The sequence below is a fragment of the Pleurodeles waltl genome, chromosome 10, assembly GCF_031143425.1.
Source record: "Pleurodeles waltl isolate 20211129_DDA chromosome 10, aPleWal1.hap1.20221129, whole genome shotgun sequence".
In the NCBI taxonomy this organism is placed as follows: domain Eukaryota; kingdom Metazoa; phylum Chordata; class Amphibia; order Caudata; family Salamandridae; genus Pleurodeles; species Pleurodeles waltl.
In genome coordinates, this window is record NC_090449.1 from 857,494,337 (window position 1) to 857,520,105 (window position 25,769).

The window sequence follows — 25,769 nt, forward strand, 5'->3', positions numbered from 1 at the left end:
CATATGCATTAGTTTCTCATGCAAACAGGAACAGATCTTTGGGAGGTCTTAGTGCAGGAGCTGAGGAAGGAGTCTTTATTAGTTGAGAAATGGCTTATTCCTTCCTGGGGCCACACTGAAAGTTCACCCTTTATTTTGTCTGCTGTACAATGGGATGGATCATTCCCCCAAACTTTATTTAATTAACATTCAATATAAATTGGCAAACCTAATGGATTTTGGGTGCTGATTTTAAAATGAAAAGCATTTTGTTTGTTTGAAAGTTGGCATTGGTCCCACAGACCACTATCTATTCCCTAACAATTTTTTTTGTTTTTAAATTCGTAAGGGTTCCCAAGAGGTTACCACCTCCTTTAATGTCTGGGGAACTGTTTCAATGTCTTATGAACAGATTTCAGCTGCGAAGCATTGATACATAGCATATAGTTATGGTATTCAGAAGGAATGCCTTCAACACCCCACCATCCTGATGAGTCAGAAAAACAAAAAATTTGATTATTAGACCTAAAAATGCATTTTACACACAATTGCAACGTTTCTGACTATGAAAATGCTTTACATACTTTGCTGTAAATACCAGTCTGTGACTGCCTTGCTGTTAGCCTGATAATGTCATAGCAAACCCCCATCTACTCTTGCATGTTTGTCCTACTGCAAGTTGTTTTAATTTTGGGTGAGTAGCACAAATAAAATCATGTTAGAATATTTCAGTCGGTAAGGAGAAATGGGGTGAAACCGAGACCCAGGGATTGTGACTTGAGGGCTCTGTATTGAACCTTTGTAGATGCGTGGAATAGATTCACAGTTGCATTATGTGATGAGGGATTTCTTTGAAGATTTTATTCTTTCATTTTTCTATGTGAAGATTTTATTATTTCATGTTTATTCCAGGTTTCTGACACTCAGATAAAACAGCATCCTAGCGTGTTTGGTTGCTGCGGTTGACTTAACTCCTTCGCTGCCAGGCCTTTTCCCCCTCATGTGCCAAGCCTTTTTTTGGCTGTTTGGGGCAGTTCGTGCTAAGGCCCGCATAACGTTTTGTCCAGATAAGCTACCCACGCCAAATTTGAGTCCGTTTTTTTCCAACATCCTAGGGAGTCTAGAGGTACTCAGACTTTGTGGGTTGCCCTGAAGGAGACCAAGTAATTAGCCAAAATACAGCGAAATATATTTTTTTTCTCGAAAAATTGGGAAAAAAAGGGGTGCTGCTGGAGAAGGCTTGTGGTGTTTTCCCCCTGAAAATGGCATCAACAAAGGGTTTGCGGTGCTAAAATCACCATCCTCCCAGCTTTCACGAACAGTCAGACTTGAATCAGAAAACCCAATTTTTCAACACAATTTTGGCACTTTACTGGAACATACCCAATTTTTAATATTTTTTGTGTGCTTTCAGCCTCCTTCCAGTTAGTGACAGAAATCGGTGTGAAACCAATGCTGAAGCCCAGAAAACTAAACATTTCTGAAATGTTGACAAAATTCAGCAAGGGGTAATTTGTGTAGATCCTACAATGGTTTCCTACAGAAAATAACAGCTGAAATAAAAAAAAAAAAAATTGAGGGGAATAAAACAGCCATTTTTCTCCACGTTTTACTCTGTAACTTTTTCCTGCGATGTCCGATTTTTGAAAGCAATATACCGTTACGTCTGCGGGGATATATAGGGCTTGTAGGTTCATCAAGAACCCTAGGTACCCAGAGCCAATAAATAAGTTGCACCTTGCAATGGATTTTCAGTCCATACCAGGTATACAGCAATTAATTTGCTGAAATATAAAGAGTGAAAAATAGGTATCAAGGAAACCTTTGTATTTCCAAAATGGGCACAAGATAAGGTGTTGAGAAGCAGTGTTTATTTGCGCATCTCTGAATTCCAGGGTGCCAATACTAGCATGTGAATTACAGGGCATTTCTCAAACACCTGTCTTTTTTACTCACTGTCTTACGTTTGGAAGGAAAACATTTATTTAGAGAATAATAAGGGGCAATAACACTTGTTGTGCTATTCTGTGTTCCCTCAAGTTTCCCGATTAAAAATGGTACCTCACTTGCGTGGTTAGGCCTAATGCTCGCAACAGGAAACGCAACATGGACACATCACATTTTTACATTGAAATCTGACGTGTTTTTTGCAAAGTGCTTAGCTGTAGATTTTGGCCTCTAGCTCAACCGGCACCTAGGGAAACATACCAAACCTGTGCATTTTTTAAAACTAGACACATAGGGGAATCCAAGATAGGGTGACTTGTGGGGCTCTAACCAGGTTCTGTTACCCAGAATCCTTTGCAAACCTCAAAATTTGGCTAAAAAAGCACTTTTTCCTCTCATTTCGTTGACGTAAAGTTCTGGAATCTGAGAGGAGCCACACATTTCCTTCCACCCAGCGTTCCCCCAAGTCTGCCGATAAAATGGTACCTCACTTGTGTGGGTAGGCCTAGCGCCCACGAAAGGAAATGGCTCAAAACACAATGTGGACACATCACATTTTTTCACAGAAAACAGAGGTGTTTTTTACGAAGTGCCTACCTGTGGATTTTGGCCTCTAGCTCAGCCGGCACCTGGGGAAACCTACCAAACCTGTGCAATTTTGAAAACTAGACACCTAGGGGAATCCAAGATGCGGTGACTTGGGGGCTCTGACCAGGTTCTGTTACCCAGAATCCTTTCCAAACCAACATTTGGCCCAAAAAACACTTTTCCCTCTCATTTCGATGACAGAAAGTTCTGGAATCGGAGAGGAGCCACAAATTTCCTTCCACCCAGCATTCCCCCAAGTCTCCTGATAAAAATGGTACATCACTTTTGTGGGTGGGCCTACAGCCCGCGAAAGGAAATGCCCCAACAAAATTATCAAAAACAAAACTACCTGTTTTTGCGGGGGGGACACCTGTGTTTTTGGTCCTGGGCTCAGCAGCCTTCTAGGGAAACCTACCAAACCCAGACGTTTTTTAAAACTAGACCCGAGGGAGTCCAGTGAGGTGTGACTTGCGTGGATCCCCCAATGTTTTCTTACCCAGAATCCTCAGCAAACCTCAAATTTTGCTAAAAAATCAAATTTCTGTGTGGGATCACCGCACTGGGACACATTTCATACCACCCAATGTTCCCCTCAGTCTCCCGGTAAAAATGATACCTCATTTGTGTAGGTGGGCCAAGTGCTTGTGAAAGGGAATAGCCAAAAAAAGTCGGTATTGAGGGGGAACCAAAGGGGGTCTAAAAGGGCAGTTTGCAAAAAAACATTTTTAGGCTGACAAGTGCAGCAGAATTTTTATCGGTATAGATGAGACAATGCTGAGTGGTGGGAATTTTGACGGTTCCTGGAGATTCCGGAAGGTTCCATCACAAAAACGTGGAAAAAATGTGTGAGTTCCAGCAAAGTTGGAGATTTGCAGGGGATTGTGGGTACAAAAATGGTGCGGGGTGCATGTGAAACACACCACCCTGGAATCACCCAGATGTTTAGTTTTCAGATGTGTCTAGGTCTTGTGGATTTTTCTACATGGCAGCGTCCCAAAGTCCATAAAGTGCAGCCCTCACCATTCCAAGTGGTACGATTTTGAGAGTAAGCCAAGCTCTCATGGCCCATATGTAAAACTAAAACCCAAAATAATCAAAATATCTTCTTGCTTGCTGTGGGATAAGCTGTTTTAGAGTGAGGGGGAGAGCTGAAAGACTGTTACCCCCTTCAGTTGAGGTGGGGGCGTACCAGGCCCATACTGGTTGGTAGCCACCACCCCAATATATATATATATATATATATATATATATATATATATATATATATATATATATATATATATATATTTTTTTTTTAAATTCCCTGGCATCTAGTAGACTTTCTGCCCCCCCCCCCCCCCCCCCGGGGTGTGGATCAGGGGTAATTGCCCCATCTGCCCACTGGCAGAACAACGTTGGCCCCAATTATATGGGGTGGGGGTATGGCCATACCCCCATTCTCTTTTTTTTTTTAAACCACTTAGGGGCAGATGGGCCTTCCAAAAAATAGGCCCACTTGCCCCCAATGGGGGGGCAGATATGGCAAACAGTAATGTGCCCCCATAGGGAGCGACCCTTACCCAAGGGGCTGCCCCCCCCCCCTAAAGAAAACACACGCATACACACACACACGCCAATCCCTGGTGCCTAAGTGGTTTCTGCCCCCATGGGGGCAGATTGGCTTAACAAAAATCGGCCGATCTGCCCCCAACGGGAAATACAAATTGCCCCCCAGGGGAGCGACCCTTGACTAAGGGGTCGCTCCCCACCTCTAAAAAAACAAACAAACAAAAAAAAGCTTTTTAAAAAAATTTTTTTATTTTATTTTGATCCCTGGCGCCTAGCGGTTTCTGCCACAGCTGGAGGCAGATCGGCCTAATAGCAATAGGGGGTCGCTCACCACCTCTAAAAGACAAAACAAAAAATCCCCCCAAAAAATAATCCCTGGCGCCTAGAGGCTTCTGCCCCTCCCCCCCCCCCCGGGGGCAGATCGGCCTAAGGGGGGCTCCTCCCCTTGTGTGACATTGCTGCAACAAAAAAACAGATCCCAGGTGCCTAGTGGTTTCTGCCTCTCTTGGGGGCAGATTGACCTAAAATCAGAAATGGTCTAAATACAATTTGCTCCCCAGGGGAAGCGACCCTTGCCTAATGGGTCACTCCCCATCTGTAAAAAAAAAAATCCCAGGTGCCTTGTGGTTTCTGCCCCCCTTGGGGGCAGATCGGCCTAATTAAAATAGGCTGATCTGCCCCCAGGGGGCCGAAATGGCCTAAAATAAATTTGCCCCCCAAGGGAGCAACCCTTGCCTAAGGGGTCGCTCCCCTTGCGTGAAATTCACGGAAAAAAAAAACTCCCTGGTGTGTAGTGGTTTCTGTCCCCCTTGGGGGCAGATTGGCATCATAAAAATAGGCCAATCTGCCCCCAGGGGGGGGCAGAAATGGCCTAAATATAATTTCCCCCCTAAGGGAGCGACTATTGCCTAAGGGGTTGCTCCCCACCTTTAAAAAAAAAAAAAAAAAAAAGATCCCTGGTGCCTAAAGGCCTTAAAAAAGAAAATGCACCCCTGGGCACCGACCCTTGCCCAAGGGGTCGCTCCCCTTATGCCAATTTCTACATAAAATAAACCCCTGGTGTCTAGTGGGCTTTCCGGCTGCTAAAATGCTCACAGAGACTTCAAAGGGAAGGAAATTCCTTTCCTTCCCTTTGAAGCCTCTCAGGCCTCCTCCACGTGATCGGAAGAGAAATGCTGAGCATTTCTCTTCCGATCGTGCTGGAAGCTGAGCTTCCAACGCAATGGGAGGAGGCCTCTGTGATAGTAGGTGCGCAATCGCATGCTGACATCACGGGGGGGTCAGGGGGCTGTTGGGGGTGGAAGGGAAAGGGCTTCCCATTCCATCCCTGCCTTTGGGGGGTGGGAGGGAAGAACACAGAGGGAGCGCTAGCGTAATGGCTACGTCCTGGGCACACGAGCACTGTGCCGCAGGACGTAACCATTATGGCCGCGGCACAGAAGGGGTTAAATCAAACCCTGCATTTATTTAGGAAGTCATGTGCTATAATACTTGAATTAATTGTTAGAATCACAGATTGCCTTTACATTGGCTTAAACGTGCACTAATGGGCTTAGGAACCTGAGTTTGGGGAACAAACGTGCTTTCATTATATTTACATTTAGAAATTCTAAGTATATTGTGAGATGATCAATTTCAGTTTTGAACATCTGAACACCACATAAAAGGTGTTTCGGAGTACAGAGAGTAAAATGTCACATGTGTAAAACTGTTGTTTAAATCACAACTCATGAAATTTAGTTGTTGTCATATTTTATTTGAAATGACGTAGGTAAGGCTACAGATTTTTCATCAGAGCTAAAAGTAATTTTTTTACTTTCAGTATGGGAACTTTGTAGATAATCTAAGGCTGTATGCAAAAGGTGGAGCTGGTGGAATGGGACTACCACGATTAGGTGGTGAAGGAGGGAAAGGTGGCGACGTTTGGATTGTTGCTGAAGGAGACATTACTTTGAAGAAAATAAAAGACCGCTATCCGCACAAACGTTTTGTTGCAGGAGTTGGTGGAAATAGCAGGTATGCTATTGTTTATTCTACTTCATAAATATTGTCTTTTTCATTGTCCGTTTTAAGTGGTTAAAGGACCTCGTAAATCAACTGCTAATGTTTATTATTTATTACAAATATGAAATATTTTGGATCCATATTCTCAAAGTGTAAGAACCTCTACTTCCAGAAAAAATACTCACTTTTATGCTATGTGTTAGTTACTTAAATGTTCTGTGGATTAAGGCACGCCTGTCTGGTATTAGCCTATGCTACAGCTGTAACACTTGGAACAAGCATTGGTAAATGCATTAGGTTTCGCCTATGTGATTAATAATTACCAGTTTTTTTGTTATAAGTTGTAACTTGGTGAGCAGTTGTGCAGTATAAGTTATTGAAACTCCGTTAAGTGTTATGACTTATTGAGAAAGACAATGCTTTCTTGTAAACTATGTTTATGGAATGACTAATTTGTCATAGTTCAAACTATGATAAAATGGTATCTGCTATTTAATGATAACACCACAGTGAGAAATGACAACACCGCAGGAAAGCAGACGCTTTCACTACCATGGAAACATGTTCAAATAAAGTTTAAAAGTAGGCAGTATCGACTACTAATTGAACATAAGTAACCCCTCTAAGCGCTCACTATGGATATTCCTGTTTATGTCCATTATGTCGCAAATGCCCATCTGCAAGTTAGCCTAAAGAGTTCCAGCTGCATATGGTAGGCGACAAAAGATTTTTCTCCTCTCCAAAGGCTGACCTTGTTGTCAAGATACGCATGAAGTCAGAGCATTTTATAGACAAAATGCACTTTTAATTTCTGGCATAACTTAAACACAGTGCCACTGAAATCAGAGAACGTTTAAATGAAAGAACAAATAACACAAAAATTGGAACACGTGGTTAATGCCTGTCAAACACTGGGAACAAAACAGATGCGAGAAAATAAATATGCAATCCACAAGCTTTTAAAATGAATAAAGTTGTTGAAACCAAAGTCGCAATCTTGAACGTACAAATATCCAAGTTTAAGGGAAAAGTTACCCCAGTGCGATCCAGCATATATGTGAGACTAACTTTGAGCCATTTCCTACATAAAATCTGGTATCAAATGTCCTCAGAAGACTAAACTGATATTGCCCACAAACAAACACAACACAGTACAAAGTTAAATTAAACTTTAATTGCATGGCTGGGATTATGCCGCCTGAGGAGGGGTGATTGCTTCCACAGTCTCTAACCGCCAGCTCTGCCTCCAGGCCTGCCGCCGAGGGTCATGTGACTGGACAGGAGCGAAAACAGCAGCACTACCAGTAGCCACCACCCACAGCTAGCTGTGAGCGCCCGAGCGACGGCACTCAGGAGCCTCATGTAGCATAATGGTTAGAGCAGCCAACCTTGAAGATGGAAAAAGGGTTTTAGTCTCAGCGGGAGACTCAAAAGCCTTTGATTATGGGCAAATCACTTACAGAAAAAAATATTATCATTGCAATTGGAGGAACCATTCTTGGAAAGAAGGAAATGTCAGAGAGGAGGGCAGGCACACAGATGGCGTGCAACTCATAATCAAAATAACAAAGAAGTTCAAAGGGGATGAAAAGGAGTGCTTGAGCCATGGGGCACTGATAAGAAGAAAACACAGAAGAGCAACAGGAAATGGTATGCTACAACCAATAGAAACGGAGGAAAAGTAAGTGGCAAGCATACAAACCAATGAAAAGCAAGAGGAGGATGTAATCCCCTTTTAAGATTTATATTAAACACAATAGATTTCACAAGCACTGCGCAAGCGCTGTGCAGCGAAACATATGAACTCAGCTCTTTGCTGTTGCCTCCCTCTCTAGCTTTTTCACTTCTCGTGGAACTACATGGAAACTGAGATAGTGTGAATATGGCGTTATGCATCCTTCCCGTTTTGCTACCTGCCTGGAAATGCCTCACACCTTTTTCCTCACCACTCTCTCACCAGCTTGACATTCTTCCCTCCCTTCTCCACTTTTGCCTCACACACTCCTTGCTCTCCATTCCACTTTCCTCCCTTCACTCTCACTCCATTTCTGACACTTTTCCACCCCATGTTCCTTTTTATTTATCCTTTCTCACCTATACCACCTCCTTCTTGCCTCCCCTATCTCCTTTCTTCCTCTCTTATTTCCACTCTGGTTCTCTTGTTTTCCTTTTATTCCTCCTGTTATAATTTTGTCCTTCATTTCATTTATCTATTTCCACAAACCCAGTTCATCGATCTCCTCAGCCTTTTTTCTCTCTGCTTCTCCTGCTCTTCATTCCTCCCTTCTCCTTTCCCTCTTCTTTCTCCTGTTGTCTCTCCTTCAACCTCCCATGCTTCTTATCCATCTTTGTCAGTTTGCTTCCTCCACATGTCACCATTTTGCCTTCTCTCTCTTCAGACCCTTTTGCATTTTTTTGTCTCTCCCCCCTCCACAACATCCCCCATTCTTTGTATTTCTTACTATTCTCCTCCCGTTAGGCAAAAGTCGCGAGTCTACTTCGACTATGCTGCATGATTAAAACAAAAAAAATGCAATAGATCAACAACAAAAAACTGGCTCTGAAATAGCTACACAAGGACCAGAAGCACCAATTGACCACTTTTTAAAAGTTTTCCTGATTTTGTTTTAATTCTGACATATGAATAGGTGACCCTTCCAGATCTGCAATGTCGAATACAGATGTGGAGATGATGACATGGTACCTGTCATACTGGTGCTTGAAGAAGCTAGAGATGCAGTAAGAAGCAACATCACTCCTACCCCCAGTGCACTAAATGGAGATATCAATATGCAACTGAAAATCAAAGTTGTAGGTGGGGCAGGTGAATAAGTCATCAAATTTCACTTCAAAGTTGGAGTCACAGATGTAGTACTAAAAATGGATTGACATGTGGCGGCATGTTTGACACACAGTATGGTGAACGCAGGGGGTCCCACAAATGTTGACTGTGGCATATGTGTCCGCACCCAGAATGAGTCAAACGAAGGAGATTTGATAATGGGCAGTGGCATTGGCATTGTTAGATGCCTGATGCAGTATTAGTAGATGGGTGAGAACTGATTAGACGGCTGAAAGCACAATTTGTTGTTTCAGAGGAATATCCAGTCTGAGTACTGTCCAAGCATTGAGAGGTCTCACATAAGAAGGTCAAAGCTTGTGACAGCATAGAGTCCAATGTTTACTGAAACCGGACAGCAGATCTGCACCCAAATGGAAAGCTGTAACTTGGCAACAGTAATGCTCATTTGGATAAGGTGCTTTGACTCAGTTATTCATCTCCTTAAAAGGATGTAAGCCACAACAACACTTAAAGAATGACAACTTGTTAATATTCCACAATATAAGTTTGAAAACAATGAGCCTAAAAAGTCAGCAATAATCCCAAAGTTAGTTTTAATGGCAATCAACGGTTCAAAGCCTATTCAATTAAAAAAGTGGGATATTCCAGTTATGTATGAAGCATGTCATACAATGTGAAGTAAGTCGCCAAAATGTTTCTGCTGCAGTGGTCAAAGGAAACCCTTGTTTTCTTAAGTTGTAATTGGGTGATTTAATTTACGTATGCACATATTTGTTATTTTTACCTTTTGGTTATAAAGTTACTTCAGAAGCTTTTATTGGGTGAGAACATGGTGTAACTTCACAATGCTTTTTTTTCTAAATGGTTAATAGATGCACGTATCCTCAGACAAGACTACTGCAAGAAGCATTTTGTGTATTAAGATAGATTGCTTAACAGAGTGTGATTGACAGTGATGAATGAAGCAGACAATCCAAGCAATTTGCAAGCAAGACCAGGCTTGGAAAAGTTATAAAAACCACAGATAATGATCTCTCCATAAACAAGTGAGTGTCAAAAAAGCATTAATTCATGAAGAAGTGCTTAAACAAATATGGGATTTCCATGAGTAAGACAATGGAATGGGAATAACAGCAGTTCTTAAGAAGGAGTCCTGTTAATACAATCCTATAGATATTTGTTTCTGACAGCTATAGAAATAAAAGGCAGCGATTGGCAAAGAAATAGTCCCATCCAATAGCCACATTAAGTGTGGATTGTCAGCAGGAGAAAAGGGCGATGATAGGATGATTCTTTTTTTAGAGACAGCTTTTCATCTAGCAGTGAGACTATAAGATAAAAAAGAGCAGTCTCGTTGATTTAAAGATGAGCACTCTGAGGTTTGAGTTTGTAATGCCCAACTAAGTTGTTGGTGCATGCTTTTAAACTTGTCCTTGACGTAAGAAAGGTACAGTTCAATTGAGAAGATTCAAACCAGACGAGGTGAGAAAAGAGGCAGTATAGATGCATTTAGCTGGAGTCTGAAAGCTATTGTCTAAGACTAATGTACTATGCAGTATTTCTTTATGAGTCTGTCTTATTCGTTCTTTAGCTTCCCTTGCTGGTTACGTCTGTTCTTTCTTTATTGCTGCAAATATTATCGTAGAAATCTTTTTTTTTTTCATATAGGATTTGGATCCTAAAAAAAAAATCAGGCCAATTAAATTATCTTTTATTTTTAACATGTTTCTTTCACAGCATTTAGATTGTTGTAACTGTCTGTGCTGGCACAACTTCCCAACACTGTAGGTAGTTGCTAAAACAGAAGAATGTGTGTAGCATTGAGGATCTGGTATGTTAGCTCTAGACAGAAGCCTTTACATACACACTGCATTGGCCTTAAAACTATCCAATCTCAATCATCTATTGTAATGTTTAAAAGTACCATTTCTAATTGTCATTTATATCAACCTCAATAATATTCTGTTGCCATTTCTCATTTATGAAGCGTTAAATGAACAATTGAAATTGCCTTCATATTTGAAACACACACAAAACCCATGCAAGTTGGTTCCTTGAGCAGTTTCATTCAAAACTATGAACTCTCTAGGGTGTAAATTTGCAGAAAACAGAATATCAGATCTCAACATTTTATTCCCCATAAGTTTTTCGCTTTTATATTTTATTTCCAGTTTGTGTAGCCCTGTTACAAAAGCATAAGCATTCTGGGCAATAAATGACTTTTCTTTTATCTGGAACTAAAACTTTCTTTAAATTCTCAGGCTCCTCGAAATAATAATAATAAGCTGATGCATCAGACTTATTATTGCTAATAAAATATTGAAAGTGTTCATGATGGCCAAACACAAAATGCATCTGTATAATTCTCAGTACCCAGATAGGAATCTTCATTGTCTAATGAAGCATAGAAATTAAGATAATTTATAAATTGTTCAGCTGCGTCCGCCGTGAACGTGGAAAAGGACCTAGTGTAACCATGTTGTCCAATGGCATGCTAAGAATATATAGTCCAGACTTTGACATGGTGCTCTTTCCCAAAGAACAAACAAACAGAGCAACACTTGCTACACAATGTGCCAATAGAGTGCCACATTATTATTCTACTTCTTGTCAGGAAAATACTTTTTGCAGCCTAATTCCAGTAGGCCTGAATACGTGGGTATTTAGGAAACATTCAGAAATAACTGTGGTTAACAAATTAAGAATATATTCTCCCACCAGCTTTTTATTGTTTTAAGGACCTACAGAGGGAGGTTAGTGCAGTTTGAAAAATATGAGCCTGAAGAGCTAAGCCGGTACATTTAGTAAACCGTGGCATACTGTTACAAGACAGGATGTCCACAAGAAATAACATGGTAGGATGGGTTTCCAAAGACTACAACCTGACGTAACCTCGGTGTACATTCGGAATATTAACATTAGGGATTTTTGCCATTACACAAGGTATCGATTTTACTTATCCAAGTTTCAGTCCATTTACCACACACGCAACTCCACCTCTAGAATTGTGCCATTTGCCTTTCTGAATTATCGCTCTAGTTCCTCACGTTTTCAACATGAAGGGTGACCACTTTACTTTGAAATGCACAGGGTTCCCTGGGCTTTATATGAATCCTTACAGTTGCCATGAACTGCATTGTTAATCATCCATGATCAACTTTAGTGTAGTTTACTGATGTGTTTTGCAAATGTATGTTTTGTAACATTCATTTTAATGTAAAATTACAGCTCCAAATATGTGCACTGTTTCTCTGGAATAGTTACAAAATATGTCTGAGCAAAGAGAACATCAGTGGAAGAGTGACTGCTTCCAATATCTTTACAAAATATTCATTACATTATGTCAGTAGGGCAGTTTCTTTTCACTGTGGTACGTATTCCATGAGCCTACTTTTCAAGGTTATCATCTTCTGAGTGTCAGTCTAGCCAAAAATTGTCTTATTCGTTGTTTTTCGTGAGTTGGAATTCTCCCCACCCCCATTCCATTGAGTAATTAACAAGCACACTGGATATTTTGTTTAATTCATCAAATATTCCTCATGTAATGCAATTAGCATTTTGTTTTAAAAATAAACTGTGACTTGTTCAACACAGCGACAGGTCTTGAAGGCCTAGCTGATTTAACGAAGTGGTTAATACCTGAAACCATTGATTTGTTCCCGGCCAAGTGTTACTCAGAATTTAATACCATAAGTGATATCTCAAAGTGTTACTAGAACAGTTCTTATTTATGTATGATAAAGATAAAGTATTATTTTTTTCTTTAAAAAAAACAAAAAACATTTAGCCTTTTTACAGCTCTGGTACTAAATGACATTACGAGCACAGAACAGATACAGAGGATCAGACCATATTTCAGGGCAACAACAAAACGGCAATGTAATAATCTCAATATACACATTAGTCCAGTAGATGGTGTTCCAACAGGACAGAGCCCTAGCCTCCATCAATGACCCAGGGCCAATCTGCTCAGGGCTCCAGTTGAATCCCTCGGTGGTTCGCCCAACCACCCAGATCTTAAGAGTGTTTTTGAGGGCATCTTGTGATAAGTATATAGGGCATTCCAATCCCATGCAACGATCCATGCCATTGGCCCACACCGCCACAGAAGGGCTTTTGGGTGTTTCCAAGCTTTAGCGATATCCCTTTTAGCTACGATTAGGACCAGCCATCGAAACGCCCTCTGGTAACATGTGGCTCCCACTTCATCAGTGATGTGTAATAGGATGAATCAGGGATCCCAGGGTATGCCCCATACCAGCACCCTCTCAAATGGTCCCAACATGCCATTCCAAAAGGGGGTCAGCATCGGCAGTGCCAGAATGCATGTGGCACATCAACCCGCGGGTTGGCACACCCCCTACAATCTCCTGCGGGAATTAGGCCCATGCTGTGTTGTCTGGCTCCAGTGAAGTACACTCTGTGCAGCGCCTTTATTGGGATTGTTCTAAATTGTGATACAAAAACTGCTTCTCCAGACAACACTCTCCATATCCTTACTCCCTCAATACTCGAGCTGGCTGTAGGGCATTTTTAATTAAACACACAGACTACAAACCGAATACGTTTAAAGTGACAGTACTGGAAAAATAATTGAGCTACAAATAATAGTGTGCACCAATGCACTTGAACAAATATACAGCCTAAACAATGTATGTTCCAAATTATGAAAGATTTAGATTATACAATGGATTCACTTTTAAAAAAAAACGTAACATTTTGAATTTGAAATATTTGTCTGCTATAAAAAAAAAAGCATCACATTGTAGATGTTGGATGGTGACTATGGTTAAATAGTCTCATTTAAAAATGGCTGCCCTGTTTGTTCATGCTTTCAGGCTGTTACTTCCGGCCACTTTCTTTTTAACACTAGAACTTGTGTTCATTCACTTGTATTCAGGCATCCACATGTGTGTTTTTCTAAACCAGTCAACGAGCAATGGATATCTTTGCATTTAACCCACTTTTTCTATCACAACTGCCGCCATACATGCTCAGCGTGAGTCTCTGCCACTGCCAGTAAGTAATTATGGCCTGGAATCGGGGAGGCTGAACCATTTGTTCCTGGAGAAGGAGAAAACTGGTATCTTAAAGCTCCTTTGTCTTCCGAATGTTTCTGTCTGTAGTTACCTTTGGAGCGGATCCTGGCCGTAGTGGTGGACGCACAGCTGCCCTGGCGCACTCCTGCCTGGTGTACAGAGATGGCAACAAGCTGTGCCTGTGAGCAGCCCATAGCACTGCAGAGGCAAGTCTGCACTGACTGCGCGCCCCAGGCACCCTTGGAAAACAGAGTGCAGATGTGATAAGCCCACAGAGTGAATACAACATGTCTTGAAGAAACAGTGCATGAGCTGCTAAGGCTCAACCTAAAAAGTGCCTCATTATATGGGTAGAGATTTCGTTTTCTCTTTTGATCCACTCAACAAATAGTCTCTCTTCTTGTAACAGCTCAGTTGTTTAGCCTTTCAAACAAATATAAGAAAGAACAAAAATGATGCAGCTATGACTTTTGGTAGGGGTTTTTGGACTAGCTTGAAGGAGTAGGTAAATAAATGGGACTCATTCGATGGGAGCAAGTGGGCTTCTGTCCTGCCTATTGATGTTGGTTATTTTTTCCTGGACATACACTTTTTTTGATTGTTATAATTCATGTTTGCTTGATGTTAATATTTGAATGTATAAATATTGTGCTTTTGTATGTTTATATCCTAATTGGCTTATGTTTGCCTTATTGTTATATCAAAATGCACCTTCAGGACACCATTAGGAACGTGCCTGTACTCAGTGAACTTTATTCTGTTAGAGCATCATATGTGTGCCATTTGGAGAGCGGTTATTTGAAGTGAATCAAGAAATTGAATAATGTCTTGCTTCTGTGCCCTGTAACCAACCAAGTGGCAAAGATACAAGGATCTTTAGTTTGTTGTAAATGCATTCCCCACTTTTCATATATTTCATAAACTGGAAAATCTTTGACTTTCTGACAAACGAGCAAAGTTCTAGGCTTGACTTTGGAAAAAGTTCTGATAAAGGTATTCCAAGAATAAAAATAGTTCCATCCCGTCTGTGGAGCCTCATAAAATGTACTCTCTTATGGTTTCTGCAAGATATCATCTACTATTTAATGATGGAGAAAATATCAGATATCTTCTCTGGCGCTTGGGAAGTACGGCAACGCTAAGAAGCTTCTTGATGAGTATAAGCCAAATAAACTGTTACTAATGAGAAGCTCACCAGAGCAAACAAATACTGTTTGGCAGGAGTGGCAAATAGGGAAAAAGGGCCAGTGTAGGGGATTTTTGTAATTAGGAATCTCTATTTTCAGATTATTCTGAAAGATCTGTGCACGTCACTGGAGCACAGAAAATATTGAGCAGATTCATAGACCACACAGGTACAATGAGGAAATTATTTTATAACCTGGTACAATTATTCCTTCAGCTGTTTCATTCCAAAGAATTGTATAACCTTAAGACTCAGGCAGCTATACATTTCACACACAACTGCATAAAGCGATAGTTGCAAAGCATTACAATGGTTCTGAAAACTGATTTTCGTCCCAAAGTAAAATCCAGAAGTGGAGAGGAATATTTTCTTAGGACCTCGGAATAGTGTTGAGGTGTGTAAACCTACTTAATGGTGTGTAAAAACATAACTAGTGAGCAATTGGTGCAAAAAAACTATTGTCACCTCTAGACTGGGTATCAGAACGTGAGACTGACAGAAGTAATTAGCACCAAGAATGCACCTCATTTTTGTAAAGCATGCAATTTCATTAAGAATAACTGCAGTCACGCTCCTCCCTCAACATAAAGTTGTTGGCAGCAGATATCATTGGAGAGCAGTTAGGGCAACAGTGCTTTATGGTACTGCTTGCACATGTAAAGCAGGCAAAGGCAGGTGCTTGAATAACTCAAGACGAATGCTGTCAGGAAAACAGGGTCGAAGTAGGCACCAAAGTGGTGGTGATAACTGTTAAAATTCTTTGTGTGCAACCATCACGGACGTAAACATCATGAAGATGTCTCCTTAACATAGCCAACGTTGCAGGGAAATGTTATGCAAGTTTCCATCACCTTCGTGAATAAATGGTGAACATCTGTATCCAAAGACTTCTACATCATGATCAACTGCTTCAGTTAATAAGGAGTGACAGCACGATCTAGCCTAACCTACAATGCCCTTTTAAAAGGGATGCAACTGGGACTAGTAAATGTGTAAGAAGGAAAACGGATTCAAGTGCTGTGCATCTGAATTACCAACACACTGCGATCAGCAGCCTTTGTCTGGAAACATTGGATTGAGCGCAAGAATCTGGATCCAGTGGAGTGAGTGGTTAGAAAGATGTGATGTGAACTTATCTTGGGGAAAAAAGAGACATGAATGATTGATTTAGAAAAAAAATAAAATCCTTGCAAATAGTGCTTGGATTTGAATATGAAAATTGGTTACTTACCTGTAACTATAGTTCTCCAGTACTGGTATCTTTCATAGATTCACATGCTTGAATCATCCCAGTCGTCGAGGTAGGAGCCTTACAGTAACTTTAAATATAAATAGCATAACTATATCACACTAGGCCCCAATGGCCCAGACAGACACTGTTATAGCCTATCCATGTTCTTTTATAAAAATAAAAGAACCAAACGTAAACTACAACCAATCAATCTACAACTAGAACACTCCCCACAGAGGCTGTTTCCCTCAGATTTTCTAGTACGAGTGTGAAGTAAATAGTTTTATGATTTAAGGGGAGCTTCTGAGGGGAGGGAGAATGGGTTGCATGTGAATCTATGAAAGAGTCCAACACTGGAGAACAATAGTTACAAGTAAGTAACCAATTTTCTTCTCCAGTATTGGATCTTTCATAGATTCACATGCTTGAATTAGAGTAGAAAGCAGTAATCTTGTTTAAACTAGCCATAACATCCATAGTAATAGGAATGATGCTACATTTAGCTAATATTAGAAAGCAATATACAGATGTATTGAGAATAATAATAACAATAATAATAAAAAGAATAATAATAACATTAGACAAGTATAGATCACAAACCTTTCAAGTGGAAGGTGGGATAACCAGAGAGGCTCACCTTGGTGGAATAGATGTCTCAGCACTGCTTGCCCAACAGCCGTGTCTGTCCTGTTCGTCTCATTGAGGCAGTATGCTTTGTAAAAGTGTGCTGGCTGGAAATGTTGATACCCTGCAAATGTGTTGCAAGGATACTCCTGGAAAGAGCGCCGCTGATGTGGCTACCACCCTGGTAGAGTGGGCTTCAACGTTACTGTGAAGTGACTTTCCTGCGTGGGCATGACAAAATTGTATCGCTAGACCGATCCACCTGGCAATGGTCTGCTTCGATATCGCAGAGCCCTTTCTGGCAATTCCAAAAACTACAAATAGCTGGTCCGTTTTCCGAATGCTCTGTGTTCTTTGAAGATAGAACTTTAAACATATCTTTAATCCAGCGAATGTAGTGCTTTATCCGCAAACGTTTGTGGGTTAAAAACGTTTTTAAGACCACTGGCTCATTCAAATGGAAGTTTGATGGTACCTTTGGTATATATTTTGGATTGATCCGAAGTATCACCCCATTTGGAGTGAACTGAAGAAAATGTTCTTTGATGGTGAAAGCCTATATGTCACTCACCCTTTTTTCTGATGTGAGAGCCAGTAAAAGTGAAGTTTTCCAAGAGAGGAATTTGAACTCTGACCTGGGGATTGGTTCGAAAGGAGGCTTCATGAGTTGTCCCAACACTATGTTAAGGGACCATAACGGTGGAGGTTTATGCACCGGTGGAAACACTCTGAAAAGGCCCTTAAGGAATTATTTCACAATCCTGGCAGAATATAGTGAGGAGGTGTGCTAAGAGTGGCGTTATCTTGAGATTGCTTTTGCGGCACACCACAAACTGAAATGCTTCCATTTAAGTTTATAGGTCTTGTTGGTTGTGTCTGCTCTGGCTTTGGCCAATATTTCTCTACATTCCGATGAAATGTTCAAGGTGGAATATTCATTGAATTCAGGAGCCAGGCCGATAAGTGTAGAGATGAAGGATCCGGATGCCTGATCTGACCCTGGTGCATGGTCAGTAGGGTTGGTGTCGGTCTGAGTAGAACATGTGGTTGTTCCGAATACAGAAGGAGTTCTGTGAACCAAATCTTCCTGGGCCACCTGGGTGCTACTAGGAGGAGACGACATCACTCTGCTTTCATTTTGTTGATCACCCTGGGGATGAGCGGAATTGGGGGGAAAGCGTAGGCATAGATTCCTGACCATCCCATCAAAAACGCATTTCCCCACTACTCTTTCTGGTGATGCCAGCTTGCGTAATATGGGCATTTCCTGTTCTCTTATGTGGCAAAAAGATCTAGATTCGGCTTGCCCCACTTCTGGAAAAGTTGGTTGAGAACCTGTTGGTCGAGTTCCCACTCGTGATACAGGATGAATGTCCGCTCAAAGCGTCCGTTAAGAGATTGGTTTGTCCAGGCAGAGGTACCGCTTTCAGAGAAATTTGGTTTTCTATGGCCCATTCCCATATGCTCCAGCTTGACGTGAAAGCTGCAGAGACTTTGTGCCGCCCTGTTTGTTCAGGTAAAACATACTTTGTGGTCTTGTCTGTTCTGATGAGAATTTTTTAGTTTTGTATTCTTGGTAAGAAGGCCTTCAGCGCTAGATCTATTGCTTTGAGCTCCAGTTGGTTTATGTGAAGCTGTTTGTCCTTTTGTGTCCAGTTGCCACTTATCCGGAGATCTTGAAGATGGGCACCTCAACCCTTGAGTGACGCATCTGTTTGTTATTATATATTGCGGCACTTGTTGAAGAGAAGAAAGGCCCTTGGATAAGTTGGTCTGTTTTGCCCACCAAGACATGGCAGTTCGCATTTCAGGTGTGATGAGAATTCGATTGTCAAAGGAACCATTCTCTTGGAGCCACCGAGAGTCTAGTTGCTCCTGTAGAGGTCAGGTGTGCAGTCGGCAATTTGGGATCAGTGGAATACATGAAGAGATCATTCCCATGAATGATTTGTGATTCCGAACTGAAACAAACTTTTTTTGCTGATGGCTTTTGAGCCGTGCTGGATAGCTTTCATTGCCTCTCCCGAGATGGAAATGGTTTGCTTTGGATAGTATCTAGAATTGCTCCTAAGAAATTCAGCCTCTGTGTGGGAATGAAAGTGTGACTTGCGATAATTGATGGTAAGACCTAGAGTTTTGAACAACTGGAGGCAAGTGGCTGTGTGGATGGCTTTATAAACCAGTCGCCTAGATATGGAAAGACTTGTATGCCCAGCTGGCATAGGTGAGCCGCTACTGGCGCTAGCACTTTGGTAAAAATTCTGGGGGCTGACTTTAATCCGAATGGGAGGACACAAAACTGTAGATGCATACCAGCTACCCTGAACCTGAGAAATTTCCAATGATTTTGATGTATTGGGATATGGAAGTACGCATCCTGGAGGTCTAGAGATGTCATGTGATCTCCTGTGTTCAAGAGGCATAAAATGTCCTAAAGCGTTACCATACGAAACATCTGTTTTTTCAGAAACTTGTTTAAGGACCTCAAATCTAGGATGGGACGCCAAATCCCCCAAAGGCTTTTTTTACTAGAAAAAAGCGGGAATAAAATCCCTGGTTCATGTGCAGTGTTGGAACAAGTTCTATTGCCCTTTTGTGTAACATCACTTATACTTCCCTGAGGAGGTGTTTTAAAATTGGAGGTGGTGGTCCTGACGGAGGGGTGTTTGGAGGTTTCTGAATGAATGCTAGAGTATGTCCCTTTGATACTATATCTAGCACCCACTTGTCCGATGTTATCCCCAACCACTGAGGGATGCGGCCTCCAATCTTTGAAACACATGACGGGGTTGGTAGCTGGTATGAACCCCCGGTCATTGTTTTCTGCCGGTGTCTCTGCCACAGGTAGCGGTTCTTCTCCTTGCGGGGTGTCTATAGGCAGCTGTAGGTGGTACCCGATACTGCTGCTGGTGTTGTCCGTACTGTCTGAGCCATTTGGTATTGTGGTCTATAGGCTTGGAAACCACCACGAAAGGAGTAACTTCCTCTGCCTGTCGCTCCCCAGAATGGTTTCTTTTTGTACTGCAGTGTACCCAGGGATCTGGCTGTGTCCATATCCGCTTTTATGGACTGTAACATGTTATCCATATGCTTGCCAAAGAGACTTTCCCCATCATATGCTATGTCAAGTATCCTACTTTGAACCTCTGGCCTAAAAGAGGTAGATTACAGCCAGCCCTGTCTTCACAAGACCGCTGCCCCTGCCAGTTGTCTGAATCCCGTTAGTGAGATATCAATCGCACAATCGATCACTTCGGCTGCGATCCACTCTCCTTCCTGCAACACTTTCTTTGCCTCTAGTTTAGCATCCTCAGGCAAGAGGTCAACTTAAGAGGACATGTCTGCCCACATTTGGCGATCATATCTGCCTAAAATGGCTAACGAGTTGGCAGCTTTGACTGTTATTGCTGCTATGGAGGAGAACCTTTTCCCTCTGTTGTCCAGTTGGCATCCTTCTCCCATCTGGCTGAAATGTTATTGGTGTTGAAGGGTTTTCCGAGCTGCGTTGTGCTGCTAGAGATACAACAGAATTTGGCTTTGGTTGTGTAACTAAACAAGCTTGGAGTATCCTACGGGGCTTTATACTTTTTCTCCAAACGCGGGATTTTGGAAGGTATTGTAGCTTTTGTATATTCTAGATGTGATGATCGTCGTCGAAGAAAGCAGCAACAACGTAACTATCATAGGGGAAACTGCAGTGGTGAATGTCGACGTTATCATCGTCCTCGTTACTGTAGACGTGGTCGTCGACAGTGATGTCGTCGACAAGCCTTTTCTGTTAGAGTCTGAAGACTATTTTCCTTGTTTTTTTCTTCGGTGACAGAGAGCCACTTTTTGGAGGTGCCTTTTTCCCCAAAAGTGTTGTAGGCTGTGAGTGAACCCTTTTTTAAGGGCTTTACCTGGGTTTCTGATAATAACGAGGCAGAGCTCTGTTGGCCTTTCTGTTTCTCCAGAGAAAGGTATTTAGATATTTTTTTAAACTTTCTTTGGAGGTTCTGCAGAAAGGTTCTCTTCACCTTTAGGCCTTTTTAGGGGCTGAGAAGTCTGTGAGGAGGCTTCACTCTCTTCAGAAGAAGGGTATTCCATGGCTTTCTGGTTTTGGAGCCATAACAAAAGTCTACCCTCCCTATCTTTCAGGGTTTTATGACCGAAGGTGCGACAAGTCCTTTTTTTTTTTTACTATTTTTTTTTTTAATTGATTTTGTAATGTATACAACATATTCTCATAACAAGTTGAGCAGCAAACTCATAGGGATAATCAACACAATTAAAACAATTAACATCCAACAACTCGTCCGAGCCCCACCCCATCCAAATTCAACAGTCGTACAGCATCAGTACTTCCAGATACGATAAGGTCCATTCATTGTTAGCCCATCTCACACGATATAAGTGTACGGGGAACTGGTCGCATGAGTGCTTCGCCCCTATGTCCCACACTCCCCCACCCCTTGTATGCATGTCTCTATTGTTGACAGCCCATCCTCGGGCCCGAGTCCCCGTATCCTAGTGGTCTCACATCTCTCAAGGACAGCTCACTGGTGCCATATCATCATATAATTCTGATTGCCGGAGCAGAATATGTCCAATGGGGCCAAAACATCCCTAGGGCGAGATGAGGGCAGCAGCAGCGCAGCATATGTCTCAAGTTGCATCCTACCGTATACCAAGTCAGAAAGCCAGTTTTGAACTTCGGGGCTCTTCCCCTGCCCCAGCGACACGCCACTCTACGCTTAGCTTTTTAAGAGTGCAAATTCAACATATCTACGGCAATCTGGGGGAATATTCTCAGTGTATCCTAAGAGTGCAATTAGCGGCGTAAGTGTCAGTGGTGCAGAAGCCATAACAGACATCGCTCCCTCCAGTACTCCAGCACCCTCGGTGTAGGAAGTCTGCCCCCCCCGGCCCCGCATCTATCACAATTGTCAGTAGCTCGGAGGTTATGCCTGTGGAGCTTCGCCAGGGTGTAGTGGAAGCGGTGTAGGTATTTATAGTGTATGATCCGTAAGTTGCTGCTATCAGTAATCTTTCCAGTTTGCTGGCAGCAATATGCCCACTGGGCCTCCGTAATCTGGAGTTGCAGCTCCTCCCCCCATCTAGTACGTGCTGCTCCCTCAATGACGGGCTGGTCTTGCTGTACCGAGCGATACAGGGTCGACACCAAGTGTCGCGGGGCATTTGATTGCAGCAGATTATGAAATGCTTGTATGTATGGCGGCTCCCCAGGGAAGGAGGGCGACAGGGCCCTTATAGAACGTCAGAGCCAGATATACAAAAAGACCTCCAAGGGGATGAGGCGACCCCCCCACCCCCCCAAGCCGGCATCATCCTGTTCTTTAAAGCGGTAGTTTACATACAAGCCACCCCAAGTGTGAGCCTTCATTGCAGCAAGTAGTCGCTTCCCAGCTGGTTCACAAGTCATCAAGATCATTTTTGGGCCTGCTAGCGGCATTAGCAGTGAGTATAGCAATTTATTCCAGGCTAGCTGTGTACACCTCACGGTTGAATCGCAAGGGCCATCCACCGCCAGGTCAGGCCTAAGGTAGGCGGTGCTGTGCACCAGCTCCATATATCCCGCTCCACTGCAAGATGTGCCATGTGCGGGGGAGAATGGTACCAATAATACGCAAAATGCTCCTGTGCACAGTTAAGCCTACACACTCAAAGTGTTGTGTCATGATTCCTGTTTACCAGCCCATGCCAGTCTGATCATCTGTGTTCTTAGTGCCTTGAAAAAGGGACGGGCCGGGGGTGCGGTATGTTGAGAAACAAATAGAGAACCTTAGGGAGCACAATCATCTTCATCCATGATATGCGCCCTGCCAGAGATAAGGGCAGGGCAATCTAACGTGTGACCATCTCTTGTATGCTATTAAGTAACATTCCACAATTCAAGTGCATCAATTCATGCTTGTCCCGGGTGATCTCAATCCCCAGGTATCTAAGGGAGCCGACTGCCCATCGGAGGGGGAAATCAGGGGAGCACTGCACCGTGCGATCTGTTAACGGGTAGAGTAAGGACTTCTCCCAGTTTACCCGTATTCCAGATGTAAGGCCAAATCTAACAAATCCCCGCAGGACAAGATTTAAGCCATCCTCCGGGTTTCTTAAATATAATGTGACGTCATCCGCATATAGCGAAATTAGGATGTGCCGGGAGGGGGCACGAATGGCAGAAGTGGCATGGTTTTGACGTAGCAATGCCGCCAGCTGCCCCATCGCCAGGGCAAAGAGCAACGGCAACAGCAGACACCCCAGCCTCGTGCCTCTCTCAATGCAGACTGGGGCAGGGTATCATGGGGCGTGATATAAGCCAGTAGTCTAATCTGGACCAGCTTGCATGCACTGCTGAGTAAAAAGTACCCTCCTCGGCACTAGGATATAGCCAGTGCCACCCGTTCACCACGTCCTGTGCCTCCATGTCAGCCCCAGTCTCTCCGCTGCTCTACGTCCGAGTCGTGGCCTCTGTCCCTATGAGCATCTAGAGTAACATTGAAGTCTCCACCACACAGTGTATATATCAAGCCTTTTTCCGCGATACTGCACCAGAGAGCATCAAAGAAAGAGGGGTCATCGGTACTAGGTGGATAACAATTAACTATGGTCACAGAGTATTGTGCCATTCGGCCCCAGATTATGGTGTACCTCCCCTGTGTATCATTTTTAAATCCTAGCGGTGTATAGGGGATACCCCTACGGACCAGGATAGATGTGCCTCTAGAGTAGGAGGAGTAGGCAGAATGTTGACTGTACGCAGACCATCGGTCTCCAAACTCGGCCCGCCTCCCAGGTGTGGAATGTGTCTCCTGTAGGAGTACAATATTTATCTTGTGCCGCTCCAAATATGCAATTATGTGCCGTCTTTTGCGGGGATCTCCCAGTCCCCTAACATTCCATGTCATGCAGCGCAGTGTGTGCCCTCCTTGTAGGCCCTGTACTCTACTCCCCAACGTCATCGTTTACAGTCACTAGTATAGGCAGCCATGTTCAAAGGAGTGTGTAATCTAAAAGAAGGGTGCCAGTGGCGTGCTCAATGCCTTAAAAATATGCAACAGTGCAGCTCAGAACGAGTAAAAAAAACTTCCCCATCCACCCTCCCTCCCACCTAAGCGGCTCAATCCCGCCCGGAATGTCCCTCCCTTTAACTCCCAAACATACATCCAACCAAAAACAAGTTGACATTACAAAAAAATACATGAAAACCAAACTTAGATGGGGATGTCCCATTGGAAGGCCTCCAGAGGACTGCCTTGAAACTCCCCCTGTTTTCAAGGGGGGTGCCCGGAAGGTTATATTAGCTCAGATGTGCCGGAGACCACCAGTCCCCCAAAGGGGCGTACATCAGGACCAGTCACTGAATGACTATTACGTGTGGACGCCACCAAGGGCGTATCTAGGTCCCAACTTCAAGGAGAAAATCACAGTAGCTCAAGGGGCAGGTTCATTCACTCTTATAGAGTGGAGGGAGAGTCTTTCGGGCCCTCCTCAGGGGTTCTCGAATCATCTTTTCTCCGAATCCGCTTGATGTAGTTGTGTACCTGTTGGGGTGCTGTGAATGTCATACTTCTGTCATTATGTGTACTCCTCAGCCTCGCTGGATATAGCATAGCATACTATATGTTAAGTTGTCGTAGTTTTTGCTTTACAATGGTAACATTTTTCAGAGCTTCCTGAACAGTTGTCGTAAAATCAGGATATATTGATAGTACACTACCCTCAAATTGTAAGGGTTGCTTTTCTCTGCTCAGCCACAAGGTAGTATCTCCGTCTCTGTAATTTAAGAGGAGAGCGACGATCGGCCTAGGCGGGGCACCGGATGGTGGTCTAGCCATCAGAGTCCTGTGTGCTCTCTCCACTATCGGTAGCCGCGAAAAAGCGTCTTCTCCATACAGCGTAAAGAGCAATCGCTCCACGAATTGTTCCATCCGGCCAGTATTCGTCGATTCTGGTATACCCACTATGTGTATGTTGTTCCGCCTAGACCTAGCTTCTAAGTCATCGTTCTTTAGTGCTGTGACCTTGAGGAGTTTATCCATTTGCGAGAGTTTTTCTTGTCTTTTCTGCATTACATCCTCTACATTAGAAATTTGTTGTTCAGCTTCAGTTATCCATCCTGACTGTTTCTCTAGCCCAGCGGTGAGTAGGTCTAGTCTTGTGGTCATAGTGTCCATTTTGCCATCAATGAAGGATAGACTGGACTGCATAGTAAGCAGGAGCACCTTCATCTCTCCAAGGCCAGACTGTGCATCCAGCGGGGGCGGCAAAGCTTCCTCCTCCACTTGGTCTGGGGGGGCCCGGTGTGTCTTTTGGCTCCAAAGTGCAGCTTCTGCTGCTTTGCATCAGTTCTGCCCATTATGGACATGATAGGGGAACTCAGCTGGCCTCCCTCCGGCGTTCCCCCCCCCCCCCTCGTATTTCAGTCAATAAGGCAAACTATGCGTTGCGTAAGACTGGAGCACCAGCGACAATAGAGCAATAGAAGGCCCGAGGGGGGAAGGGGGGCACCAGACCACATACCTCCCCCAGCGCCGCAACCAAATGTCTCTGTGGTGCCTTTACCTTTCCTGGCTAGGGCGCTTCTCACCTTCAAATTCCCATCCAGTTTTGGCCAGTCACCCTCTAGGGCCCAAAAAGCCCCGACGTCCCCTAGTTCACCATCCTCTCGACGTGCTCTCTCCTTCACGACAGTCTAGGCCCCACCTCGCTCCATGTTTGGTCCAGCTTTCCTGTACTCCTGTGTGCAGTCAAGAGTCTCTCACCCCAGCATTGCATCTGATTCTCCCCGTCCGGCTCGTCAGGCCCGCCAGGCCTCGGCCGTCC

At 43.3% G+C, this 25,769-nt stretch overlaps 1 protein-coding gene across 1 annotated transcript in view; it reads left to right on the forward strand.

The window, feature by feature from the left end:
• The window catches only part of GTPBP10 (GTP binding protein 10), a 98,190-nt gene that overhangs the window by 14,949 nt on the left and 57,472 nt on the right, over nucleotides 1-25,769 (forward strand). The window contains exon 2 of the mRNA XM_069211562.1: nucleotides 5,885-6,078. Within this exon, the coding sequence (XP_069067663.1) occupies nucleotides 5,885-6,078 (194 nt within the window). The remainder of the gene's footprint in view (nucleotides 1-5,884; nucleotides 6,079-25,769) is intronic.